We start from the raw sequence: 26,463 nt of genomic DNA, 5'->3' as shown, positions 1-26,463 counted from the left end.
CCCGGGCAGCCCCAGTGGGATGCAGCCAAATTCCTCCCTTTGTTTGCCCTGAAACTATTATTTTTCAAATAGTAATATTGCATGATTATCCAGAGTAAGCCTCTCTGTGAGGAGAGGAAAGTTGTGTGTATCTTAGGAATTTGGATGCATAAGGATCTAAAATCAAAATCTCTGACTCAGGCACATGTGTTCAGGACAGGCTTAATGACTGTTGGGGGCTATTATACCTTCTCAGTAGTAACTCTGACTAAACTGTTCCAGCAAATTTCATTGAGAACTTCTTGACCCAGGGAAAAGTCAGACAACCCTGTTTCTGGAAAAGGAGCTGCCCTTAACAGTTCTGGCATTAAGCACAGGTACAACAAAGGCCACTGTATGCTGCATCCTATCTCTCCTCCCTATGCATCCTGCAGTCAGTGGGACTGAGAGCACATCCTGGTGAAACATGACTAGAAACACCCAGACATTACTGTAGAGGGCTTGCCACACCAGTGAGTACGGAGTAGCAGGACACAATACTAGTGAGTGGTAAATGCCATACGTGTATATAGCTCTTGACAGTGATAAGAAAAGGGCTTATGAGCCAAGAGTTTGACCCTGCCAGCCTTGCTCATGCTGAGTACTGTTTTACTCTGAGAGCAATCCCATTGATTTCTGTGGGATTGCTTGAGGAGTGTGATACTAATCAATGTGACAGGTTTCAGAGTAGCAGCCGTGTTGGTCTGTATCCTCAAAAAGAAAAGGAGTACTTGTGGCACCTTAGAGACTAACACATTTATTTGAGCATAAGCTTTCATGAGCTACAGTTGCATCCGATGAAGTGAGCTGTAGCTCACGAAAGCTTATGCTCAAATAAATGTGTTGGTCTCTAAGGTGCCACAAGTCCTCCTTTTCTTTAATCAGTGTGAGTAAGCGTGGCAGAACTGAGTGGTATGATAAGAAAAGCTGTAGAAAAATTATGTATGTGCAAGAGGTAAGTGTGACATAATGCATTGTGGATGGTTTAGATTACAGGTTTCTTTGGTGTAATGGCTTAACTGTCAGGGTGACATTTGGGAGTGAAAGGGGAGGGGTAAAAAGAGTGTGAATTTTTCGGAGGGTCTTCAGTGACATTCCTGAGTATATAGGGCAGGGAGGCTATTCCAGGCATCAAGGGTGATGTACAAAAGGCTTACAGTTTTTTTTTCTGCTGACAGCTCCATCATTACCTATTTGACCTTTTTCTTGTCTAAGTGTTCAGCTGTCTGTCAGAAGGAAAGCAAATGGAAGAGTAGCTGGTATATAAACAAGCATAGAATCATAAAAATGCAGGAGTGGAAGGAATCTTGGTAGGTCATCTAGTCCAGTCCCATGCACTGAGGCAGGGTTAAGTATTATCTAGGCCATCCCTGACAGGTGTTTGTCTAACCTGTTCTTAAAAACCTCCTGTGATGGAGATTATATAACCTCCTTAGGTAATTTCTTCCAGTGCTTAATTATCCTGCAGTCAGAAAGTTTTTCCTAAAGTCTAACCTAAATCTCCCTTGCTGCAACTTAAACCCATTAGTGTATGCCTTGTCCTGTGTGTGTTCATACATTTTGGACTTCAGCACTGCTATGAAGAGTTGAGCTGAGCCACCCATGTATTTTGCTTTGCTGCTCATACCAGAGCCAATCTCAAACAGTTCAAGTTACCAAAGTAAACGGGGGCAAGATAGAGTTTATTTCATTGCATTGTTAGCTCATAGTATAACTTGAGTTTTGTCCCTAATGCCCCAAGGTCTAGCTCAAACTGAATGGTACTTTAAACTCAAGCTATCTGGCGGGATAGGATGAAGCTTGAGTGCTGCTGGAGCTAGTAATGAAGTACAGATGCAGCAGCACCTCCTCGGTTTTGCTAATCAAACCCCTCTGAGTTTACGAACTCAAACTAAGTGCTGCAGTGAAGATCAGCCCTTCATCTCATGTGGAATTTCTCTCAGCCTGGCAGCCATATCACAGTCATAGTCAAATAGGTCTAGAAGGGCTCTCATGGTATAGGTTTACTTAATCCCAGAGGCAGGATTAAGTAAACCTATACCATCCCAGACAGGTGTTGGTCTAACCTGTTCTTAAACCTCCAAGGAGGGGGATTCCACAACCTCTTTGCTAACCTGTTTTAATGCTTAACTATCCTTATAGGATGAGTTTTTTCCTAATATCTAACCTACATCTCCCTTGCTACAAGCAAGCCAATTCCTACTTGTCCTACCCCTTTGTGGACAGGGAGAACAATCAATTGTCATCTTTACAGCATTTTTTTTTTTTACAAATTTGATAAACCCAGTTCTTTCAACCTTTCTTCACAGGTCATGTTTATTAAAACTCTTAGCATTTTTGTTGGCTCTCCTCTGGACTCTAATTTCACATCTTTCTTAACATGTGATGCACAGTACTCCAGCTGTGGCCTCCTCAGTGCTGATTAGAATGGTACAGTTACTTACTGTGCCTTACATATTGCTCTCCTGTTAATACATCCCAGAATGACATTTGCCTTTTTTTGCAATGTAAATCAGTCTGTTTTCATTGACAAACTTTATATTAATAATGACTTTGGAGGTAATAAAGCTGAATTCAGAAGACCAATATAGTTTAATATTCCTAGGGATAAGCCTAGGTTTGCCAGAAAGTCAGTATAGTGGTAGGAATTATACTGTCATACAAAAAAACAAAACTGACAAATACAGGAAAGTTTAAATATCTGCATAGTATAAAAATAATCTTTCAAAGTGCTGCAGGAGATAAGTGTCATTAGAAGATTGTTCTGAGCAAGTGGATGGACTCCTAGCATGTTTGTGCCTATGAGTGAAACTGACATCAGGCAAAGTGCTCACTTATTCTAGGAATCCCACTGCATGGAACTAGGGTGGTGGTAGAACATCCTCTAATCCCATGCTTTTCAGTGTGTGCTCATCTTCAGCTGTTTCACCTGAGATCACAAAACTTGGATTCTCTCTTTGCATCGCAAGCTATGATCCCCTTTCACTCGGTCTACCCCTCTCTAGATTTTGAAGGGCACCTTGGAGAGGTGGGGCTAGCGCCAAATAATGTCTATATTTTTATTTTACGAAAATATGGAGGTGGAAGTGGATTTGAGCAGCAGCCCATACCCTCTGAGGTGGGGGTGGAAATGGGACATGGTCCAAGCTCTACAGTGCATTTACAGTCATGTTTCTGTGTACATACTTCGGAGTATAGTGCAAGTGTCATAACCTTACCCTCTAAAAGAGAGAGAAGATGGCTTCCAGAGTTTAGACTTGTGCCTTTTTGCCTTCTATGCACTCCCACTACTGCTGTGGGCTGCAGAGACTCCTTTGTTAGTACTTGGGGGTTTTCTGGGTGGGGGGGGGGAGAACTTACTTTTCATTGTGTCTATATGACCTGGTACAAAATTTAAAACAAAAAACCCCACTGCTAATAATCTCTAAAGAGGAGAGAGAAAGTACCTAAAAAGTGTATGCCCCTCCCTCCACTCTGCTGTGCACCTGCACCCTACAGGTGAGTGATCATAGGGCATTTGTGCAAACAGCAGCGCCTGTCAGCATCCTTAGTACCTCCTGTACGGGAGGGGTGGGGGCATGACTGCAAGGCCTTGAGTGATTCATTTTCCTCCTTCAGGGTTTCATTTTGTCCCGAATCCAGTCAAGGTAACGAGTCACATTTGTATAGATGCCTGGTGTGTCTTTCCGTCCACAGCCTATTCCCCAGCTGATGATCCCAATCAGATGCATACGATTATCCTTCATACAGACCAGAGGCCCTCCAGAGTCACCCTACAAGGAGAAAGCAGGTTAGTAAGAGGTTCGTTCACTTTCTTTACTTGCTGACTGGACGCTAAGCCTTCCGATATTAGATTCCCTGTAGATACTTCCTCTGCACTGCCCGGCTTATGTGCCGTGCTTCAAGTAGAGTTGGTGAGAGCCCCTCTGAAAAATTAGGATCCGTGTTTACTAGGATAGCATCCTACACCCCTTCTGCTATACTAAGGAAAAAGTGAGATCCTAAAATACTTCCCAGCATCATCCCTGTAAAAATCAGAGTCTGAAACTCGCATGAGGAATCTTTAAAGTACAATAATCCTAGAAGAATCTTGATCAGGTTCCCGCCCCCCACCCCCCCAACTGTGTAAAGTGGTGACTGTATAATGCTGTGGTATGTAGAGAACATGCTCATTAGGGAATTATGGATGCTGATATGTGGGGCTTTGTTTTAGGAACTTTAACTATTTCTGCCCCCCAGTTCTGATGCTACTGGAGCATGCTCTCCCCTTTGCCTGTTAGTCCCATTTCTGTGGGGCAGTGCCCTGTCCTATCACAGACCCCCCTGATGAGCACTTCATGTTCTGTTTCTGTAAAGAAAAGTTACAGGAAACCCTGCACCAGGTGGGGTTTCCTGCTCAGCTATTGGTAACATTTCCTGCAGTTTGGGTTTTCAATACCTTTTGTCCTATGTTTATTTTGGTTAAATGTGACCTCTCTTCCTCGCTGCTGTGAAGCTTACAGGATCACCAAGGGACAGTCTTGCTCCAGAGCCCACCATATGCTGATGCAGGGCTGCATTTGCTCTGCTTTATTGGAGCATAGTGCTTTGTTAGCAACTATTTTCTGGAGGAAACCAGAGGGAACAGGTAGGGACAGGGGTAGGTTTACCTTGCAGGCATCATCCAGTTGCCTGGTGTCCCCTGCACACAGCATGTTCTCAGTGACTGTCTTGTTCAGGTGCTGTGATGTGCAGCGACTAGGTGGAAACAGTCTGACATGACCTTCCTTCAACCGCTCCGAGTAGAAAGGAGAAACTGCAAGAGAAATGGATGTATTTGATTGGGGGGGGGGGGGGGAAGCAGAAGTTCCTTGTAAACGGATAGGGAAAAGGGATAGAAAGGGGACTTGGGAGGTACTGACAGTGAAATGGGGGAGAGGGCAGCAGCTGGTTTCAGGCTGGAAGGAGAGTTCTGGGGGGTTCACATATCTGCTCCCAGTCCCATTCCAGTCCCTCCAGATCCTACTCCCTGACTCAATGGCAGCTGCTCCAGTCCCTGTGGGTCCTGCTGTCACCACCCCACACACACTAGTTTATGCAGGGGCAGAGCCCACACAGTTTCCATTGCTGGAGCACTACCCCATCCCTCCCTAGTTCTGCTGCCCCCAGATACCTCTGGGGTTTTGCAAGTCTCCTTCCCGCTCCCCATTCCAGAACTATCATCAGGGAGAGCAAAGTTTCTAAAGTAGGTACAGAAAAAACTCTTATCTACTTGAGTCACTTAAAATCCATCGGTTTTGTTTTGGCGCTGGGAAACTGCTTCGGACCTAGCTGGGACAGGATATGGCTTCTCTCAGCTGATTGTAGTGTCCTAAATTGCATCCACTAAAAGCCTTCCATTTCAGCTAAAGCTTTTGTTTGGTAAAATGGTTTGTTAATTGTGTAAAGTTAGGGAGGGGTGAGGGTGAGGGATAATATTGTGAGCTCTCTGAAAGGGGTTATGGCTTTAGGGGATTAGACTTGCTCTAATGGGAACCAGATGTCCTATCTGTATACATGCAGACTCGATCATATGTAACTAGATAGGAATGCATTATGGCTCTACTGAACTCAAAAGGGACAAAACTTGTGTTTTGAGAGGTTAATATCTTGGTCATTTCAAGCTGCATTGGCCTGAAACTTGGCAGAATAGTTTTTATCTGTCAAACGATTTTTCAGAAACATAAAACTTGATTTCAAATGAGGTTTCACCAAAGGATGCTTTTTAAGGATTAGCTTCCTTTAACACTTTGTCACTTAACCCTCTGTTTGTCCTAAAAGTACACTGATATACGCTTGGAGGCATAACTACAGCAGCATGGAGAGGCCCCAGTCAGAATCTGGGCTCTACTATGCTGGATCCTGCACAAACAGTCGGCCCTTACTTTGAAGGACATGCAATTTATTGAGAGAAAAGATGCAAGATTAGGGATAACAGGCAGTAGGAAGGAGCCAGGGGATAGGGGAAGATGGCCAAAAAGACTTATTTCCACCAGACAGCTATTTGCATATCTAGATGGATAAACACTTTTTTAAAAAAGCCAACTAGAAATAATCTAGCTGTGGTTTAGTTGGCTTCTAAACATCTGTTCTTATTGCTGTTTCTCTTGTTTCTAAGCATCATACAGATATTGTGCTTTACTAGAATATAGTGGCATGATCTGCAACTGTGCAATAACACTTGACAGGAGAATTATTTCCAGGAGAATGAGTGAGAGAGAATCTTTCTACATATAAATTAAGAGGAGGAAATACGGCGTTAAGGCTGCCGTGTTCCACCTAGCTCATTTGTTGTGCTTGAGTCTTGCACCTCCCAAGATACTTCCCCACTGTCTGTAGGTTTCATACAAGGGATGGAGCTCAGTAGGGTGCTACAGGTATAACTCAGGGCAGAATTTGGCCTGAGGTGTATAGTCACTGTAATTCTAACTACAGTAGTAGTGATTCCAGGGACAACTTGGTTCTTTTAAATATGAAGGTGAGGGACAGGAGCCCTGTGGAAGAATCCCTTACATAGGGTACATCATCTCCTTACATTCCTCATGCTTGCCGTAGCCAGAGATCTCACATTCCGTCCAGTCAGGCAGCCGAAGTCCTGGCTCTGGGAGGCAGACAGTGCGGACAGTGTCCATTTCATTAGCACACTCTTCTGACCCAGACTTCAGCTGTAACAGAACTGAAAAGAAAATGTATAAGAACAGGCTTGGGCTGGTGGTGCAGTTTCTGAATGTGTGGCTAGGGAAGTTCTTACCGATATCATTGTCATAAGTTTCTGGGTCAAATTTGCTATGCAGGATGTATTTCTCCACTTGGAATTGCTGCTCATTCTCCTCAGGGATCATTCGATAGGTCCTACCCAGTACAATCTTTAGCTGGTTGACACTAAACCTGGACAACGAAAGAGCTTTGAGCGTCTCCCAGCTTCAACTCGAGACCCATCCTTTGAAGGTGTCAGCTGCCCAGCAGGAGCTCAACTTTTTCTCATGTAGAATTGTTACATAATCCTTACATAACCAGTCAGTCTGGATTTATATTCAGGGGTGTCCTCATCTTCCTCATAGTACTGACTATTGCATACAGTGGAAAATCTCATCTGCTTTCCCCTTCTCTCCCCCCACCCCGCCATGTCTCAGGCTGCCCCAAGTTCTATTCTCATTGCCCTGTATAACAGATTAATTCTTAGTCTCCTTGAGGTATCTTGTGTCCCACAGCTTGTTTGCCTCCCAAGCTCCTTTCTTGATACTGGCCATGTTCATCTTGACCATCTCTTTACTGTAGGACTTTTGATAACTCCAGATGCTTCCTTTGTATTCTCTCTCTCTCGCTCAGAGAAAAAAAAAACAATCAGATAATCCTTTCTTAAACTCAGTAACTAGAGTAGCATGCAGGGTTCCAGATGGGGCCTCGATGGAGCCATGCACAGTGGGATGGGGTCTCCATTACTGTGTAGTAAATTTTCTGTATAAAGCAGTCACTGCAACAATCGCTCCCATTCCCCAGATTTGAGCCTAGCTTAACAGATGCAGGGTTAACTCAAAAAGAATGAGATTGACAGGAAGTTGCAGAGTTTAAACCCCACTATTCCTACACTATAGTTCTTAAGTACAGTAGGCCTAGCCCAAGACCACAGCCTTGCCTTCCTTCACTGTGCTGCCGCTGCAGGAGAGTGCCTTCCTAGCTGCAGCAGTGAGGGAGGTGATATGAGGGGACCTTTGTATCTATTATAAGCTGTCCTGCATCCCCAAGGGTGGTGGTGGTGGGGAGGATCTTATTCTATAGCTGGGAAAGTAACGTAGGGAGCAAGAGGTTCTGAAGGGCACGGTTACTCGGACTCCCTCTGCTTGCAGCAGCTCCCACCCTGGCTCAGTGTCTACCATGGAAGGGTAGTCAGGGCACTGGGATCTTTTTCTCTCAGTACTCCCACTGCTGCAATCGGGAGACCCCGTATCTAGTCCCTATGCCAGAGGCGCTAACTGGATTCTTCTCTCACCTCTCCTGGAAACAATGGGCAGCTGACAGGACCCAGCAGGAGTTGATCAGGATTCCTCCACACAGGAAATGCTCCCCAGTCACTCGACGATACCTGGCAAAAATGGCAGCCTGCCACGGGTGGGAGGTAATGTCTGCATAGAGGCCGCCTTTAATTCGGAATTGGGCCACTTTGTGCTGCCGTAGGCCACACGTGGCTGTGGATGACAAACACAGAAATCAGAATAAGGGCCACAGCACAAAGCCTCTCTCATGGGGTAAAAAGCCTCCATGTGCTTAGCATCTGCTGAAGCAGCACTGGACACAATGCTGTTGATGACCTGATTTCTCTTACCCCTTGGAAACCTGCCACATGGGCAGGAAAGACAGCAAGGAAGCCCTGCACGTGCCCCCCATTCTCCTGCCTTCCTTGCAAGTCTGGAAGAGACACCTGTGTGGGAGCCACAGACTCCCCTGCTGCTCTGCCACAGCGGCAATCCAGCTCTTACCTTACTGAAAGGGGCTTGAGTGTGACAATGGCAAGAAGCAGAGCAGTGGGGATTGAAAGGAAGAGAAAAGTCAGGGGAGAGCGAGTGTGGGGATGTCCCTTACAGCAGACAGGCACGTCGCAGTATTCCCACTTTGGCTGGCCTGCCTCCAGCACGTGGCACCATGGCCTGGAGTCATTGTCAGGGTTTCTGGAATACAGAAAAGGGGAAGCTGTTTCAGCTGCTCACATTCCCACTGGACCTGTAGAGAGCCTGGTGGGGGAGGGGACAATGGAGAAAAGCATTGTTTTCCAAAAACTGTCTGTATCCTTCGAGTGTAACTTAGGGACAAGGCCACCTTGTGAGCTTTCACTGAAGGATAGCAGATCTGTGCCTAGTAGTATCTGCAGAAAACTGCATGCATGGAGTGACATCACAAAGATAATCGCTCTGTGGCCAGGCATGTTCCCTGGAATACTGTGTATCCCCTATGTCCTAATTCATGTGACAGGTCAGAGCTGCACCTTAGGGAGAATGGGGCAAGGGAGGTACCTTGTAAAAATTGTGAATTAACTCCCTACCTACCGGCAGAAATTGTGGCTCCCAAGACCCAGCTGGTGGGCATTGAACCTCCAAGCTGTGTAGAATTTGTTGGCAATGGTTTTGGAGTCCCATCTCAGACAGGTGGCACCAGAGCTGGTAGTGCTGTGGCTGCCCCGGTACTCTATGCCCTTCCCAGAAAAGCAGTCCTCCTCTCCTGCAACAAGAAATCTGCAGATTAACTGATTAGTACCAGCTGCTAACTGTTCCCAGCATCACCTCCTCAGCTGTTTATATAGTGCATCAACTGTTGCCTCCTCTTCCAAAAAGATCTCCTCTCACTAATAATCCCCACTACATCAGTAAGACGCTTTCTTTTCAGCCAGAAAAGTTAGAAGCTTAAATGTAGTTTAAAGTGCTCAATTCTGCAGCCTATGGAAATGTCTGTGGGCCTAGGGACCCCTTAAAAATCTAGTCTCCACAGCAGGTATCCCCTCTGGCCCTGCACATACCTTTTAAGCAAGCAGGTGTGCTGCAGTATTCCCAGGTATACTGCCCCCCTTTGTAGACATGGCACCAGGGTTTGGAGTCCTCATCTGGGTTCCTGAGAGAGATGGTAACGTGTATATAACTCCATACCAATGCATAGTCCAGCCCTGGCAGTCTAGCTGAGTAACTTGAGGAATGTTGATTGTTAAATGGAAGGCAGGAGGAGTGGAGTGTTGTTTGTAGCTTACACGTATGCAATGCTGATGCAGAGAGCACTAGGGATTGGGTTATTTAAGGAAGGTTTGGAGAGGCAGGTGGTGGCTAGGTAGATTGGCTCAGGAAGGGGGTTTCAGGTACAGAGGCAAGGGTGGGAGAAAGGAACAAAGGGGGTGATTAGATATGCAGCTTGAAGCAGAGTGAAATCCCCTGTGGGAGAGCCAGAATGTAGGGCCTAGGAAGAAAGTAGCTTCCTGGCCCTTTCAACATACAATCCCCGCTTCTTTGTGGTACTGTTACAGGGAAACCCTGTCACGGGCAACCTCAGCAGATCAGGTGTGACCTTCCTTAGTTTCCCCTTAATCTGCTCATGCAAAGAATGACTGTCTTTTTCAGTACCAAATTTAAACCCTTTTATCCACATGAGGTGCCACAGATCTCTTATGCTAAACAGTTCCTCCCAAAACAAAACAAGGTTACAGCAGCTCTTCAGTCCCATGCCAAGGTCACTATTCCCAGGTCACCCATCTGAGAACCATTAGCCACTCTGTCCCAGTTCGTTCTGAGCCTGCTTCAGGGCCCCACTCTCCAGGCCACCACCCTGAGAGTTCCAAGACCCACTTCTCTCCCATAAGTGTTCTCCAGTAGCCCCATGTCAGGTCACCCCTGAGAGGGCCTCCCCACAGTGTTATACTCCCTCATCACCAGTGCCTCTCACCTGCAGTAGTTGTGATTGCCAAGTCCCAGTTGAGCAGCATCTGCTCTCCGCCCATTGTACTTTTTCTGAGCCAACATGCTGATATTCCAGTTTAAGCACTCACTCCCACTCTCAGTCACGCTCCACGTCCCCCTATATGTTGCTCCCAGGTCTGTGTAACATGGGACTTCGGTATCTAAGCAACAGGGAAGCAAAGTGGTAGCTTCAAACTGGTCCCACATGGACTCTGCTTCCCTCCCCTGAGCTTCTGAGAGCTGTTCCCTTGTGGAGGGACCCTAGCTACCACAGTCAGTAGCCCAGCATAAATGCCTCAACAGGCCAGTCCAGACCCCATGTGTAGCAGAGGGTCTTCATCCCCGAGGCTAGAAAGTATATATCTATGGTCAGGCCACCAGCACAGGTATCCTTCCCCCAGATGCATAAGATCCCCTGTAGCATTAGCTCTGAAATAAATAGAGACAGCATAGCTCAGGGCCTGTTACATTGCAGCAACCTCTGGGTAGCTCTTCCCACAGCTCTGGGTGGCCAAACCCTTCCCCATTCCCCGAGTCATATGTAGCTGTACTCACTGCACATGCACTCACCTATCTCACAGTTCTTCCCAGAGAAGCCTTGACTGCACTGACAGATGAAGTGCAGAGGGGAGTATAATGCCTGCTTGCACTGACCCCCATTGTAACATTTCTTGTGAGCACATCCTGTCAAGCAAACAAGCCAGGAAACCTCATTAGATTTCACATCCGCAGGCAGCCATGAATATCTCCCCATCTGAGAAACTAGTATGGCCCCAAAAGTAAATGAATACTTTGCTTTAGCTTTCAATAAGGATGATAATATGGAACATGTGAATAAGTGTAGTACAGCTGATGGAAATGAGGGTCTAGAAATGGAAATTACCACATCTTAGGTGGAAGGAAAACTTAGATTTTAATGGGCTCAAATTGGGGAGACCAGGTAACTTCCAACCCAGAATATGGAAAGAACTGGCACATGAGACTGATAGTCAGGTAGCAAGGATTTTGAATAAATCTTTCTCTTTGGGGTTAATACCATATGATGGAGAATACTTAACATCATATCTATGTTTAAGAAAGGGGGTGAGGGGGAAGTGATTGGGTAATTACAGACCTGTTAGTCTGACTTCAGTAGTATGCAAGGCTTTAGAACAAATTGTGAAGGAAAGAATAATTAAATTCATGGATGTAATGGTAAAGGGGATGTAATGCAACATGGGTTTACCAAAGGTAGGTTGTGCCAGACTAACCTGATTTCCTTCTTTGAGAAAATAACTGATTTTTTAAAATAAGGGAAGTGCAGTAAATTTAATATACTTGGACTTCAGTAAATCATTTGACATGGTACCACATGGGAAACTATTAGTTAAATCAGGGAAGATGGGGATCAGTACAAGCATTTTAAGATGGATAAGGAACTGGCTAAAGGGGAGAACGCAGTGGGTTGTGCTGAAAGGTGAATTATCAGACTGGAGGGAGTTGCCAGTGGAGTTCCTCAGGGATTGCTCTTGAGACTAATCTTATTCAATATTTTTATTAATGACCTTGGCACCAAACTTGGGCATGTGCTAATGAAATTTGCTGATCATACAGAGTTGGGAGACATCGTGAGGAGGATCGGATTATTATATAGGAAGATCTGGATGATCTAGAAGACTGGAGTGACAGAAATGGGATGAAATTCAACCATACAAAGTATAAGGGTCTAATAAGAATTTCTACTACAAGTTGGGAGCTCATCAGTTGGAGGTGACAGATGAGGAGTGAGACCTGGGTGTGGAGGTCCCTCACAGCACAGGATGACTGATCTACCAGTGTGATGCAGCTGTGAAAAAGGCAAATTCAATCCTAGGATGTATCAGACAAGTCATTTCCAGTAGTGATAGAGAAGAACTAATGCCATTGTACAAGGTATCCTTGTAAGACCTCGTTCGGAATACTGTGTACAGTGCTGGTCACCCATGTTCAAGAAATATGAATTCAAACTGGAACCAATGCAGAGAAGAGCTACTAGGATGATCAGGGGAACGGAGAGCCTGTCTTATGAGAGGAGACTTAGAAGGACTTGGCTTGCTTAGTCTAGCAAAAAGAAGGCTGAGAGGGGCTCTGATTACTCTGTGTAAAAACATCAAAAAGGGGTAATTACCAGGGAGGATGAAGAGCTATTTAAACTAAAGGACAATGTGGGCACACAAACAAATGGATATAAACTGGCCATGAACAAATCTGGGCTAGAAATTAGACTGTTCCCAATAGGAGTTATCGGGGCAAACAACTTAGTTTTAACTGAGAGTTGGATAAATTTATGAGTGTGATGGTATGATGGGGTTGCTTGTGATGGAAGGGAAATGCACAGCAGTCCTAGGGCTCGTTTCCAGATTGTCTTATGTTCCTAAAAGCTCATGCTTCTGGGTTTCAGCTGGCAACTGGCAGGGGTCAGGAAGCGATTCCCCCTGCCCCCCCCCACTTTTTAAAATCCCCTTCCTCTGAAGCATCAGGCCTAGCCCCAGCTAGAAAAGGGACATTGGGCAGAGTGATTTAGGGCTCTGAGGTGGCATCTCTGTATCTGGTGCTTCACTGGCTGGTTCCTGCCAGGGCATCACTGACCCTATATGTGAGGCTGGGAAGGAATTTTCCCCCAAGTCAGTTTGGCAGAAAGCTTGGGTTTTATCACTTTCTTCTGTGGGCTCGGGTCACTTGCCCAGATTATTTGGGTATATCTATCTTAATCATTTCTCTGCCACTGCAGGGGCCTGCGACATTGGTGCACCTTTATCCCTCCTATCCTCTCATAATAGTGTATTCTCATGTGGGCTGTATAATTTTTGTTATAACTGTGGGTGCTGGGTGGTGTTGCTAGTCTGTGATAAACAGGAGATCAGACTAAATGATCTGTTGATCCTTTTTGGCCATAAACTATGATTTGTGACCTCTCCTCTCAGCCTCCTTACTGCCCATTTCTCTCTGGCAAGTTGCCAGACATGCGCCTTGTTTCCTGTCTCTGGTCCAGCTTGTACACACCTCCACCCCTTTCCTCCATCTTCCCCACTCACCCTGGCACATGCTTTGGCTCTGATCTCTGCTTACCTCTCTGGCCCAGCCTGCACTCTTACTCCTGCCTCAATGAGTAGGCACATCCTAGTGCATCCATGTAAACCCCAGATTCTCTGTGCACAATCATCATTCCCTCCAGAGCAGAGTCCCCCTTTCTGTCTAACAGGGCTGAATGCTGGAAATGCAGATGCTCCCCTTTCCCTTCCCAGCTCCTGCTCCATACTCACTTCTGACAGGCACGCTGTGGCAACGACTCCAACCATTGTCACACACACAATATTCTACTCTGCCTCCTGCAAGTCGTAGCCAGGTCTCCCTCTGCTGATAAATCTGTCGGGATGAACGGTCAGTGCAAGTGGCTGCAATTGGAGACAGGAAACCCTCCTTAGGAAAAGGCAAATGGGGTTGTCTGACCATAGAGGCTGTGCTCCGCACCCCTCCCCGGACAGCAGAATGCTCCCCTCTGTTAACAGAGCTCTCTTCCCTTCCCAGGCCAGAGCTGCTGTGTCCCTCTCCCTGCTGTGCTGTTGGATGTAGAAGTGTGTGTGCTCCCTGCTGTGCTGTTGGATGTAGAAGTGTGTGTGTGTGTATTACAGCATGCTGGGTATGTTCTCCATATCTTCCGTGGCCAAATCTTTGTCAGTACAGCCTATGAGAATGGGCATAGTTGGAGCATGAGCCTGGCCCTGTTTTCACTTCCTCAGCACCAGCCTGCTTTGCCCTGCACATCTGCTTAGCCCAAGTTAGAATGAGTTTCCTCTCCCCTCCTTACCTTTAGATCTGGCTCCCCGTTTGAGGCGCACAAGGAGCTCCTGCAAGCAGAGAAAGAGGAAGCCTGAGTGGCTGCTGTCTTAGAGATTCAATTACCAAGTGCTCCCAAAATCTGGAGAGCTTTGAGACACACTCCTCCCACCCTCCTCAGTGTGGCATTTCTGGTATTGTGGGGAGTGCCTTAGACACATGTATAATAGTCCAGGATAGCAGGGACCAAGCACAAATTGGCTCATGTTCCTGGGGTTGCGCATTAAGGATCCTTCCAGTTGCACACAATTTACATGTGCTAACCACCATGTACTATTTCTGTGCAAATGCCATAGATGAGAATTTAGGCAACTGCCCTTCCCCAGGCCCAGAGGTAGAGGGAAAAGCATGTGTTGCCATTAAGGTATGGGGAATAGAAATACTCCCACAAAGAGATTCTATTTAATCTGGTCCCAAGTAACACAAAGCAGCACAAATGACTGAAGAGCGGAGTGGCTTGCTAATGAGGAAAGATTAAGAACTAAGAAAGTTAGAATTCTTCTGGGTCTGCGGTTTTGAGGCCACACAATATCTGAGACTAAGGGATGTGGTAACCCTCTGCATAAATTCAAATGGTCAAGTGTAATTGAGGATGATAGGATGGTGTAAGTAAGACTGATGTGGGGAAATCAAGCAAAGGTTGAACATGATCAGCAAGGGTGGCCAACCTGTGGCTCCGGAGCCACATGCGGCTCTTTAGAAGTTAATATGTGGCTCCTTGTCTAGGCACCGACTCCAGGGCTGGAACTCCAGGCACCAACTTTCCAATGTGCCAGAGGACGCTCACTGCTCAACCCCTGGCTCTGCCACAGGCCCTGCCCCCACTCCACCCCTTCCCGCCCCCTCCCCTGAGCCTGCCGTGCTCTTTCTCCTCCCCCTCCCTCCCAGAGCCTCCTGTACACCACGAAACAGCTGATCGGGAGGTGGGAGAGGGAGGCGCTGATCGGCAGGGCTGCCGGTGGGTGGGTAGCGCTGGGAGCTGGGGGGAAACTGATGGGGGGGGGGTGCTGCTGATGTATTACTGTAGCTCTTTGGCAATGTACATCAGTAAATTCTGGCTCCTTCTCAGGCTAGGATGGCCACTCCTGTGATGGAGCCTTTGCTAACAGTCAGGGGTATCTGGCTGTGGACAGTCACCCAAAGAGAGTGACGGAAGGCGCATTGCTTGGTACAATTAAAAACTGCCCTGAATAATTCACTGCAGGGAACAATTGCAGCCTGGGCCTAGAGCTGAACTTTGGTACCCTCTTACAGCTTTTCTCTCTCTGACTTGTATAACTGTTTAACTCTGCCCCGTCTCCTGACCAGCAGAGACCACTGGAGGCTCCGGCAAGAAGAGATGAGTGCTGCCAGACCAGGGTTAGGGCACCAAGGGGTGCTAGGACCCTCCAGGGATCTCCCAGAGTGGCACTGGCATGTTGACCTCTTACCTGGCACTGCAGAGTGGTGATTGCTGCCATCAGCAGGTACAGACACAGGAGTTTCCCTTCCATCCTCTGTGTTTTCCAGGGTTTCCTTCAAATCTCAGAATCTAAAAAAAACAAACAAAAACGGTGAGCAGTGAGCCTCCAGTTTGAGCAGAGGTTGATATTGTCAAAGCAAACAAGAGCTTTTATCCATACAGCTCCCACGGATTTTTCAGAGGGAAGGAGGCTTGCAGGGAGTGGCTAAATCCCTGAGTTGGCTTTGCATTTGCAAATCTCAATTTGAGAGTCTAGGAGCCTTGGTGTAACTTGGAAGGGTCCTGACAGTCTGGAACCAGACCCACCTCCCACTGTTTAAAGTGGCAGGGGGAGGAGGGGAGGGGTTGCCAGGGGTTGCAGACCTGGGAGGGGGGAAAAGAGTAAAAAAAATTGAGCTGTGTCATGGAAGGCTGCACTTTACTGAGTTACCAAAGTTGCTGCTCCCAGGGTACGACAGACCCCTACTTTTTTCAGGCCACTTTAAGCACTGCCACCTCCCAGGGGTAAATGGCAGAAACCATGTTCCTAGGCTCTGGCACTAAGCAGTGCCTGTCTGGCACTACTTGGGGGGTTGACGTTGGCAAGAGACAAGTCCAGGTCACGTCTCCACAGGCTGTGGGAATCCAAGGGTGCTGAGTGGCAGCAGAGAACTCGAGACTCTCACAAAAGAAATTGTGACTCCCAGATTTGTCTAATAAAACAGAATACAGTGTCTCAAGAGAAGCCAAAATGAGGTGTCTGAAAGAGTAGGAGTGTTTGGGTTGGGGTGTCAGCTCTAGAGGACCCAAAAAAGGCTGACGGGCCAACTTGGTGTCAGACAGGGGTGTGGACAGCATGAATGAATTTAAAGCAATAGATCTGTTTTTCAGTATTTTAACCTCCACGCCCTGTATGGTCTGGACTTTATTTCAACTATCATCCTGCCCCTCTTGCAGGCAGTTGAAAGTAGGTTAGTTGGCTGGGATGCTAGCTTGTGGTCTGGCACTCCATCTCACTTGTTCAAGCATGCATTTCTTTCCTTGACTCACTTCCCTGTAGTCACAACAGCCTCTCATTCCCTTTAATCTACCTCAGCAGCTGTCACTTCAGACAAAGCTCTATTCCAGCCCTTATGAGAAATCTTTACATCTTCTGTCCCCACAACAGTAACCTTGGGAAACAATCTATTCCTGCACAGTTCATTAGCTCATCTGATGTGATTGAGAGGAAGAATAGACTTAGACCTCTGCCTGCATCCATGTCTTCCAATGAATATATTACTTTCCTTCTCTCCTTCCCCTGTCCTCTTTCTTACCTGGCTGGCAGAATTCCTTTCTGGTAGTGAATTTCCTTGGAGCTGCCCTGATCACTACTGATTACAGTGGGAAAATTCAGGCTCTGAGGAGTTCAGTAGTCTTGTGTGTTCCCTGCCTCTTTACTGAGCAGCATTTTCAGCCTCCTTCGGTGACAGACTTAATGGCAGCAACATGAGCTCTGATCTTTATAACTCAACTCTGCAGTGGCGTCTCTGCCATTTCATTCTCTCCAGTATCCCCTCCCCCAGTCTGTTCACAAACAAAGGCAAGAGACAGGTAATTTTCTTCACGATAGCAGTAGAGAAGTACTTCATGGTTTGGGGAAGTTGCTGGAGGGAGGGGAGAGCCCCATTGAGCACCTTGCAGAAAGCTTTTATCATGGAACATCAGTCCTGAGCAGATTAAAACATTTTTATATGTAAAATTCTCTAATCCAAACTGATAACATCCATTACTGCTCCTGTATGGACCCAGGCACTGTTCTTATCCTCGCACAAGTAGAACACCCTGGAATAAGGGGTGTAGGCAGTGAGGGGCTCTTTGAGAGGGTCTGTTCCCCACAGGGGCAGTGCAGCTTTGCTCTGGTCTCATAGCACTACTTTCATCTTCCTTTTTCTTCAGGGGCTTCCTTTTTCTTCAGTTATCTCAGAGACCTCATAGCAACAATAAAAGATTAGGGAGACGAGGGTATATAAGCGATCTCCTGCAAATCCTGACCTTGAGAGCATGAGTTTAACAACTACAGGGGAAATTCATCTTCTTTTTGAGAAATGTTACTGAATTCAAGAACTTGTAATAAACCTGACTGTCTAACCAGGAGTCACACTGGGATAATAAAGACAGGTTTCAGAGTAGCAGTCGTGTTAGTCTGTATCCGCAAAAAGAAAAGGAGTACTTGTGGCACCTTAGAGACTAACAAGATTATTTGAGCATAAGGGATAAGGTGGACGAGGCTTTCTTCCGGCAACTCACGGAAGTTACTAGATCGCAGGCCCTGGTTCTCATGGGAGACTTCAATCACCCTGATATCTGCTGGGAGAGTAATACAGCAGTGCACAGACAATCCAAGAAGTTTTTGGAAAGGGTAGGGGACAATTTCCTGCTGCAAGTGCTGGAGGAACCAACTAGGGGCAGAGCTCTTCTTGACCTGCTGCTCACAAATCGGGAAGAATTAGCAGGGGAAGCTAAAGTGGATGGGAACCTGGGAGGCAGTGACCATGAGATGGTCGAGTTCAGGATCCTGACACAGGGAAGAAAGGAGAGCAGCAGAATACGGACCCTGGACTTCAGAAAAGCAGCCTTTGACTCCCTCAGGGAACTGATGGGCAGGATCCCCTGGGAGAATAACATGAGGGGGAAAGGAGTCCAGGAGAGCTGGCTGTATTTTCAAGAATCCTTATTGAGGTTACAGGGACAAACCATCCCGATGTGTAGAAAGAATAGTAAATATGGCAGGCGACCAGCTTGGCTTAACAGTGAAATCCTTGCTGATCTTAAACACAAAAAAGAAGCTTACAAGAAGTGGAAGACTGGACAAATGACCAGGGAAGAGTATAAAAATATTGCTCGGGCATGCAGGAGTGAAAGCAGGAAGGCCAAATCACACCTGGAGTTGCAGCTAGCAAGAGATGTTAAGAGTAACAAGAAGGGTTTCTTCAGGTATGTTAGCAACAAGAAGAAAGTCAAGGAAAGCGTGGGCCCCTTACTGAATGAGGGTGGCAACCTAGTGAGAGGGGATGTGGAAAAAGCTAATGTACTCAATGCTTTTTTTGCCTCTGTCTTCACGAACGAGGTCAGCTCCCAGACTACTGCACTGGGCAGCACAGCATGGGGAGGAGGTGACCAGCCCTCTGTGGAGAAAGAAGCGGTTCGGGACTATTTAGAAAAGCTGGACGAGCTTAAGTCCATGGGGCCGGATGCGCTGCATTCGAGAGTGCCGAAGGAGTTGGCGGATGTGATTGCAGAGCCATTGGCCATTATCTTTGAAAACTCATGGCGATCCGGGGAAGTCCCGGATGACTGGAAAAAGGCTAATGTAGTGCCCATCTTTAAAAAAGGGAAGGAGGAGGATCCTGGGAACTACAGGCCAGGCAGCCTCACCTCAGTCCTTGGAAAAATCATGGAGCAGGTCCTCAAGGAATCAATTCTGAAGCACTTAGAGAAGAGGAAAGTGATCAGGAACAGTCAGCATGGATTCACCAAGGGCAAGTCATGCCTGACTAATCTAATTGCCTTCTATGACGAGATAACTGGCTCTGTGGATGAGGGGAAAGCGGTGGACACGTTGTTCCTTGACTTTAGCAAAGCTTTTGACATGGTCTCCCACAGTATTCTTGCCAGCAAGTTAAAGAAGTATGGGCTGGATGAATGGACTAAAAGGTGGATAGAAAGCTGGCTAGATTGTCGGGCTCAACGGGTAGTGATCAATGGCTCCATGTCTAGTTGGCAGCTGGTATCAAGTGGAGTGCCCCAAGGGTCGGTCCTGGGGCCGGTTTTGTTCAATATCTTCATAAATGATCTGGAGGATGGTGTGGATTGCACCCTCAGCAAGTTTGCAGATGACACTAAACTGGGAGGAGAGGTAGATACGCTGGAGGGTAGGGATAGGATACAGAGGGACCTAGACAAATTGGAGGATTGGGCCAAAAGAAATCGGATGAGGTTCAACAAGGACAAGTGCAGAGTCCTGCACTTAGGATGGAAGAATCCCATGCACCGCTACAGGCTAGGGACCGAATGGCTCGGCCGCAGTTCTGCAGAAAAGGACCTAGGGGTTACAGTGGATGAGAAGCTGGATATGAGTCAACAGTGTGCCCTTGTTGCCAAGAAGGCCAATGGCATTTTGGGATGTATACATTGGGGCATTGCCAGCAGATCGAGGGACGTGATTGTTTCCCTCTATTCGACATTGATGAGGCCTCATCTGGAGTACGGTGTCCAGTTTTGGGCCCCACACTACAAGAAGGATGTGGAAAAATTGGAAAGAATCCAGTGGAGGGCAATAAAAAATGATTAGGGGACTGGAACACATGATTTATGAGGACAGGCCGAGGGAACTGGGATTGTTTAGTCTGCGGAAGAGGAGAATGAGGGGGGATTTGATAGCTGCTTTCAACTACCTGAAAGGGGGTTCCAAAGAGGATGGATCTAGACTGTTCTCAGTGATAGCTGATGGCAGAACAAGGAGTAATGGTCTCAAGTTGCAGTGGGGGAGGTTTAGGTTGGATATTAGGAAAAACTTTTTCACAAGGAGGGTGGTGAAACACTGGAATGTGTTACCTAGGGAGGTGGTGGAATCTCCTTCCTTAGATATTTTTAAGGTCGGGCTTGACAAAGCCCTGGCTGGGATGATTTAGTTGGGGATTGGTCTTGCTTTGAGCAGGCAGTTGGACTAGATGACCTCCTGAGGTCCATTCCAACCCTGATATTCTATGATTCTAAGCTTTCGTGAGCTACAGCTCATTGTAGCTCACAAAAGCTTACACTGAAATAAATTTGTTAGTCTCTAAGGTGCCACAAGTACTCCTTTTCTTTTTGGGTTAATAAAGGGGCTCTATACTAATGTTAAAGGCATGTGATACAGCAGAGATTAGGTTACTGAGGAAGGTAGATTAGAATTAGTAGTATACAGTTCATAGGGACTCCACTCTGGGAGCAAAATAGCACTAAAGGGCACTCCAGCACTTTGTGTTTCCACATTTATGAGCCACAGATGTTAAGGTCCTTCTGATCCTGCATAACACAGGCCAACGAATTTCACCAAGTGTTTCCTGGATCAAGCCTATAATTAAGTATCGGATATCTGGTTCCATGTATCATATTTGCCTGGGTTACATGGTAAATTCCTAGGTACAGGGACATTCAGTAAAGTGCCATAGACTTGCACAGCTCCCTTCAAGTAAGTCATTTTCACCTATAATCATACTAGGGACATTTTTTTTCCAATTAAACAAGGTAGGATACACTGCCAGAGTGGGGAGACTTCTCATGAGATTGCTAGTGACTGCCCTCTGTACCCAACATGAGAGATTTCAGAACCCCCAGTGTTACTGGTGCTGCAGTCAGAAACTAGTGATTTTTTTTTTTTGTCCAACTGTCATGTAAATAGACTCACTACATTGTGGCAAGAGCATCATAAAAGTAAGGGATTTTGCTTCTGTCTTCCTCCAAGGGTGTACTGACTGCTCTAGATAGCAGGAAATAGGAGGAGCAGCAAGAGGATTTTGTTTCCATATCTTCTATCAGTTTCTAAATTATAGGATTATTCTGCAGTCACACGTATTTCTGCCATATCATTCATCTGCTCTCAACTTTTCTCATTTCTCTGTCTCCTCTGCTTGTCTACATCAGGCTTCCTTGAGAGAGCAGAAAGTTGGCTCAAGTATTTGAAAGAACTGATATTTCATAAATCTGGAGTTCAGGCTCCGCTATTTAAATAAAGCCAGTAAGGGCAGCTGGATAATGGCTGGCTGAATGCAAAGATGACAGATTAGTCAGTCATCAGGTCAGGAACAAAAGCAGAGAGAGAGAAAATGAAAATAAGTCTTGTTTTAGGAAATGGGGTTTGATTGATGGAAAAGCAAAAGACCCAAGTGAACTATTCCAGGCCCTGAATCAGAGGGAGCAGTGGTAACAGCAGAGTGTAGGCTACCATGTCTCATGATAGGTCTGAAAAAAGTGGGGGATTCAAGAGGGCATGTGAGAGTGTTACAGGTACTTTAAAAAAATCTCCAGATGTCAGACCTGGAGAAAGAGTTTTGAGGATGCACAGATATTTCCACATTTCAGTGGTAAAGTCCTGGATGTTCACAGAATCTCCCAGGAAAGACTTTCAGGGCCCTGGCTTTACCAAATTCCTTGTACAAGGGGGTCCCTGCTATGTAGCAGGCTTTAAAAAAAAAAAAAAAAAAGTGCAGAAACATTTTCCAAACAGGCAATGATTCTCAGGAATATGGACATTAATCTGACATAAGCCTCTAAAGTCCCCAGGAGTGCTGTAGCAAAGTAGCATCTCAATCTTTGTTACCCTAAAGTCACAAGACTGTTGATCAAATCTAGTGCCAATTTATTACACAGAAGCCCTCAGGCTATTGCCTGAAATCAGGGCTATGCTATGACTTCTTTGAATTTTTACAGATGCTGCCGTATAACCATAACTGGATGGTAATCAGCACCATAGGACCAATGTCACTCTTGCCAGCCAGAGGGAGGCTGCAATTCCTCTTCTTAAAGCTGCACATGAGAATGGAGGTTCTTAAACCTCATTAAGGGAAGTGAGACTTTACTCATCTGAGAGGAAGAATTTCTGAACTAATACTCCAGCAAGTATGTCTGTGGAAGAGAGAGTGTCTGAGCCATTTCTTCTGAGGAAATTTAGGATTCCCTGGAAATAAGCCAGTTGTGTCAAAGTCCGAATTTCCTGCAGTAGAACAAAGTATTGGAGCTAACCTGGGTAGTCACCTAGCAGGAGTTGGGCTGTGTGGAATCAGGTGGAACCGGAGCTTGTTCTGATAGGAAAAAGGAGGAATCAGATGTTTTTATATCCTGAAAGATTTTATATTAAAATCTTGGAGACTGGTATGAGAGGAGAATCTTCCATTTAAAAAGCATCAGAGCTACTTAAAGTGTGAATTAAATATAAAACAAATTCTGTCCCAATTACACTTAGCTTGTTAGTCAGTTTTTAATGTGTTCTAGTCTACTGTACACTCTAGCAGTGCTGACCTGCAGCCCATATCCTTTAATTTTCTTTGTACCAAATAGTGCTTCCTGTATCTCATGGATGTCATCTGATTCCTTTGTTCCAATAACCCTTGCTATGCCTTCCAGGCCAGCGCCTCTCCAATGCACAGAAATGAGTGCATAGTCCCTTATTTGTAGCTGTAGGGCAGTTCTGATGTCCAGTGTGCTTGGAAGGCTGGTAACTGATGTTTGCCCGTTGTTTGCCCAGTCTTATCCCTGGCCTCGGTTGTGCCTTACCCAATCAGAGTGTTCTGAATGATAAGCCCTATCTAGGAAAGCACATGGATTTCCGAAAATATGAGAATGTTTACATGGATAGAAGCAGAGACCTTCTAGCAATAATCTTTTTTGCCCAGCTGCCTCTGGCCTAGTTATTCCTGTTGCTCTGACCCTTAACGCTTCTGCCCCGTGACCAGCAAATAGATTCCAAGGCCAGAAGGGACCATTGTGATCATCTAGTCTCACCTCCTTGTATATAGCAGGCCATAGAACTCCTCCAAAATAATTCCTAGAGCAAATCTTTTAGAACATCATCCACTTATGATTTAAAAATTGCCAGTGATGGAGAATCCACCATATCCGTTGGTAAATTAATCCAGCGATAAGATAGAAAGGGCTGGATTTACTGTGCTGACACTTTCGTTCTGTATAAGATACATTAAAGGTAATCCAGGTCATACTATAATTGATGCTGTCACTTTAAAAGTACTTTCTGGCTGGATTCTTATGGAATTCTAAATGGATTAGAATCTGCTTGATTTGTGCAGACCTGGGGCATTTATGTAAATGGGCAAATGTTCTGTTTTGAATGAACTCATTTCTTGTCTGAAGTTAAGTAGAGAAACAAAGAGGAGGGAGGGGGAAATAGGATGGGGGAAGATGAAAGAGGATATTTGGCTATGATAGGGTGTTTTTACAATGTTTGGATTGAGGTTTTAAAGGAATATATTAAGTGGTGTGAAGCCCAGAGTGTGTGTGCAGTCCAGGATCAGGGATCTGCTGTGCTACAGACACCTAAGGAGACAGACCTTTTCCCAAAGCATTTACGGTCTGACTAGAGAAAACACCCCCAGGCTGTCTTGTGTAGAAATCGATTGGGAGTCAGTGCAGAGGTTAATGGCTGCACTTTTAGGGCATGTCTACACAGAATCTGGGAGCAAGCCTCGCAGCCTTGGTCCACAGACTTGTGGTAACGGGTTCCTGCTGGCATTCTAAAAATAGCTGTGTAAACAGTGTTTTGATGTGGCAGCTCAGGCTCTCAAGCTGCCCTCTTCTCCCCACTGCCAGGCTTCCGATTCCAATCTCCAACCTGAACCGTAGTATCTACATAGCTATTTTTAATGGGCTAGCATGAGACTGTGGATCCAGACGGGGTCGCTCACTCCCTCCCAGATACAGTGTAGTGTAGACATGCCCTTAGTGCAATGCCATCCCAAGTGCAAACCTCTGCACAACACCAAGTGAGCTGGGTAGCATGTAACTAGTCTACCCCCAGAACCGCACATCTGGATCCTGGTGCACCTGCCTGATGATGTCACGATAACCTTGTGCTAAACACAGCTGGAGAGCAGTACGGAGTTAGTGCACCTAATGCACGTGTTGTGTTGTTAGCACGTAACTCATTACCGGTCTGGAATCAACACAGCAAAGGGATGCTGCACTCTGCAGACGCAGCTACATCTCTGCAGACGTCTCATAAACAAGAATACTTTGAACTTCACATGTTCCACGTTAATGATTTAAGCATCACAACTCTCCTCAGTAATAGGTAAATAAATGTTACTCCCAATTTAAAGGTGGGGAAAGTGAGACCCATGGAAGTGAAGAGACTCACCCAAGGTCACATTGACAGTCAGAGGCAGAATAGAGATTAAAAGTCAGGCGTCCTGACTCCCAGTTTCATGCTCTTCTCTTTAGAGCCCATTGCCTTGACTCTGAATTTGGAATCAGTAGCTGTTTGCCATTTGTGCTGATACTTCTCTAAGCTGATTTAGCTCTGATCAGAGGGGCATAAAGTCTGGGCCTTACTGCCCCTCCTGTCTGCAGGGAGAAAGAGTCTTAGTGCCTTTCTCCCCTTTACTGCCTGCTGAGAGGAGTTGTAGTGCCCCAGTCCTGTACTGGTTTCAGAGTAACAGCCGTGTTAGTCTGTATTTGCAAAAAGAAAAGGATTGATTATCATACACATTGTAAGGAGAGTGATCACTTTAGATAAGCTATTACCAGCAGGAGAGTGGGGTGGGAGGAGGTATTTTTTTCATGCTGTGTGTGTATATAAAAAGATCATCTTCACTTTCCACAGTATGCATCCGATGAAGTGAGCTGTAGCTCACGAAAGCTTATGCTCAAATAAATTGGTTAGTCTCTAAGGTGCCACAAGTATTCCAGTCCTGTACTGAGCATTGTGGTGCCTAGTTTCTTACTATTTCTTCCTGGCTGCCACCTCCATAGACAGGGCATTTATATTTATATTATATCCCTTCAGTGTCTCTGAAATACACCATTCCCTTGACATTTGTGAAGTCTGATTTCCCCTTTGGGAATTGTTCTGAAGATTTGCTATAGCGCTGGTTGTGTTTGGGAAGAGGAAGAAGCCTAGAGAGCCCACGGAGGCCCCTCTGTCATCCCTGCTTAGACAGGAATCCTGAAGAGAAATGTGCAGTCTGACCCCTACTTTAGCCCATCTCATGAGCAGGACAAATGATAATTTCACAGCTGGCACTCTGGGTCTTTTGTTGCTATTGGAAGATCTGTTCTTTTTATTTACACTATTATTTTCTTTTTCGCTGTGCAGGGGGCTCCTACCCAAGTGCAGTTCAGTGCCAGAGGCTGTCAGTCCTTTAGCTGCTCCACTTTTCCCTGACTTGGGGTAGCAAGGCTTTCCTAAGAGAACTGGAAAGCACCATCTGTCCCCAACTTTATAGTTCTCCCCAGAGGCTGAAAAGAAACAGCTAAGTTAAATTCCACATTCTAAAGCGCCGTACATCATGCTAATTAATTAAGTAGTAATAATTAATATCAGAAGTGTGACCTTATTTACCCCTGCTCTACTCTTATTGCAACACTAAGCCATAGGGGGAAGGGAAAGACTCTGCACAGACAGGTGCAGAATAACACATACCTTCACTTCTCCTCTTCTGTATGCTGCTGATGGTTTCCTTTCAGTGTAGCCTGGATGTGCTTTGAATATGTCTGAGCTCTGATCTCTCTAAACAGCTCCAGTGTCCTCCTTAAAATGCCAGTCAAGGGGGTGGAGACTTTGGGGGGGGGGGGGACTTTTTCACCCAGCGGAAAAGATACACAGTGGTAGGCTGCAGTGATGAGGTCAGGATGGGCTGGGTTAGTTTTTTGCAAAGATGAGGGGGAGGAGAAGTGCCTGATGAAGTCAGCAGAACACATCCTGGCTCTCATCCAATCAGTATTATTCATGGTCCTAATCAGAAAGCAGTTAGTGACTCCACAGCGTCTTTTTGGTATCATTGCCTTTTGACTCCTTTTGAGAGCCAGGAACAGATCAGATAAGTGCTACTTACAAAGAGAACCTTCATCCTGGTTCCAGGAATGGGGGGCAGAGAACCACCCACACAATGCCCCAAGAGATACAAAACTTCATTATTTCCTTGGGCCATCAGCTTAAATGGT

General features: G+C 46.0%; 1 protein-coding gene across 1 annotated transcript; it reads right to left on the bottom strand.

The window, feature by feature from the left end:
- Positions 1-1,933: 1,933 nt before the first annotated feature.
- PLAT (plasminogen activator, tissue type) lies at positions 1,934-26,074 on the bottom strand. The gene is made up of 14 exons (XM_074939929.1): positions 25,943-26,074; positions 15,755-15,855; positions 14,296-14,335; positions 13,751-13,882; positions 11,040-11,153; positions 10,456-10,630; positions 9,545-9,636; positions 9,078-9,249; positions 8,617-8,702; positions 8,027-8,222; positions 6,788-6,924; positions 6,572-6,712; positions 4,668-4,813; positions 1,934-3,791 (listed from the first exon to the last, which is right to left on the bottom strand). The coding sequence occupies exons 2-14, from the start codon at positions 15,815-15,817 to the stop codon at positions 3,633-3,635; spliced, it is 1,653 nt and encodes a 550-aa protein (XP_074796030.1). The 5' UTR covers positions 15,818-15,855; positions 25,943-26,074; the 3' UTR covers positions 1,934-3,632.
- Between the last annotated feature and the right edge of the window lie 389 nt (positions 26,075-26,463).

The sequence above is a fragment of the Natator depressus genome, chromosome 26, assembly GCF_965152275.1.
Source record: "Natator depressus isolate rNatDep1 chromosome 26, rNatDep2.hap1, whole genome shotgun sequence".
Lineage (NCBI taxonomy): Eukaryota > Metazoa > Chordata > Testudines > Cheloniidae > Natator > Natator depressus.
This window is presented reverse-complemented; position numbering and strand designations above follow the sequence as displayed.

Coding starts and splice junctions, on each gene's coding strand:
- PLAT (XM_074939929.1), bottom strand. CDS start 15,817: ATGGAAGGGAAACTCCTGTGTCTGTACCTGCTGATGGCAGCAATCACC. Junction 8,703..9,077: donor GGGAGCCACAATTTCTGCCG/GTAGGTAGGGAG, acceptor TCTGTATTCCAG/AAACCCTGACAATGACTCCA. Junction 3,792..4,667: donor AACTGGATGATGCCTGCAAG/GTAAACCTACCC, acceptor TTCTCCTTGTAG/GGTGACTCTGGAGGGCCTCT.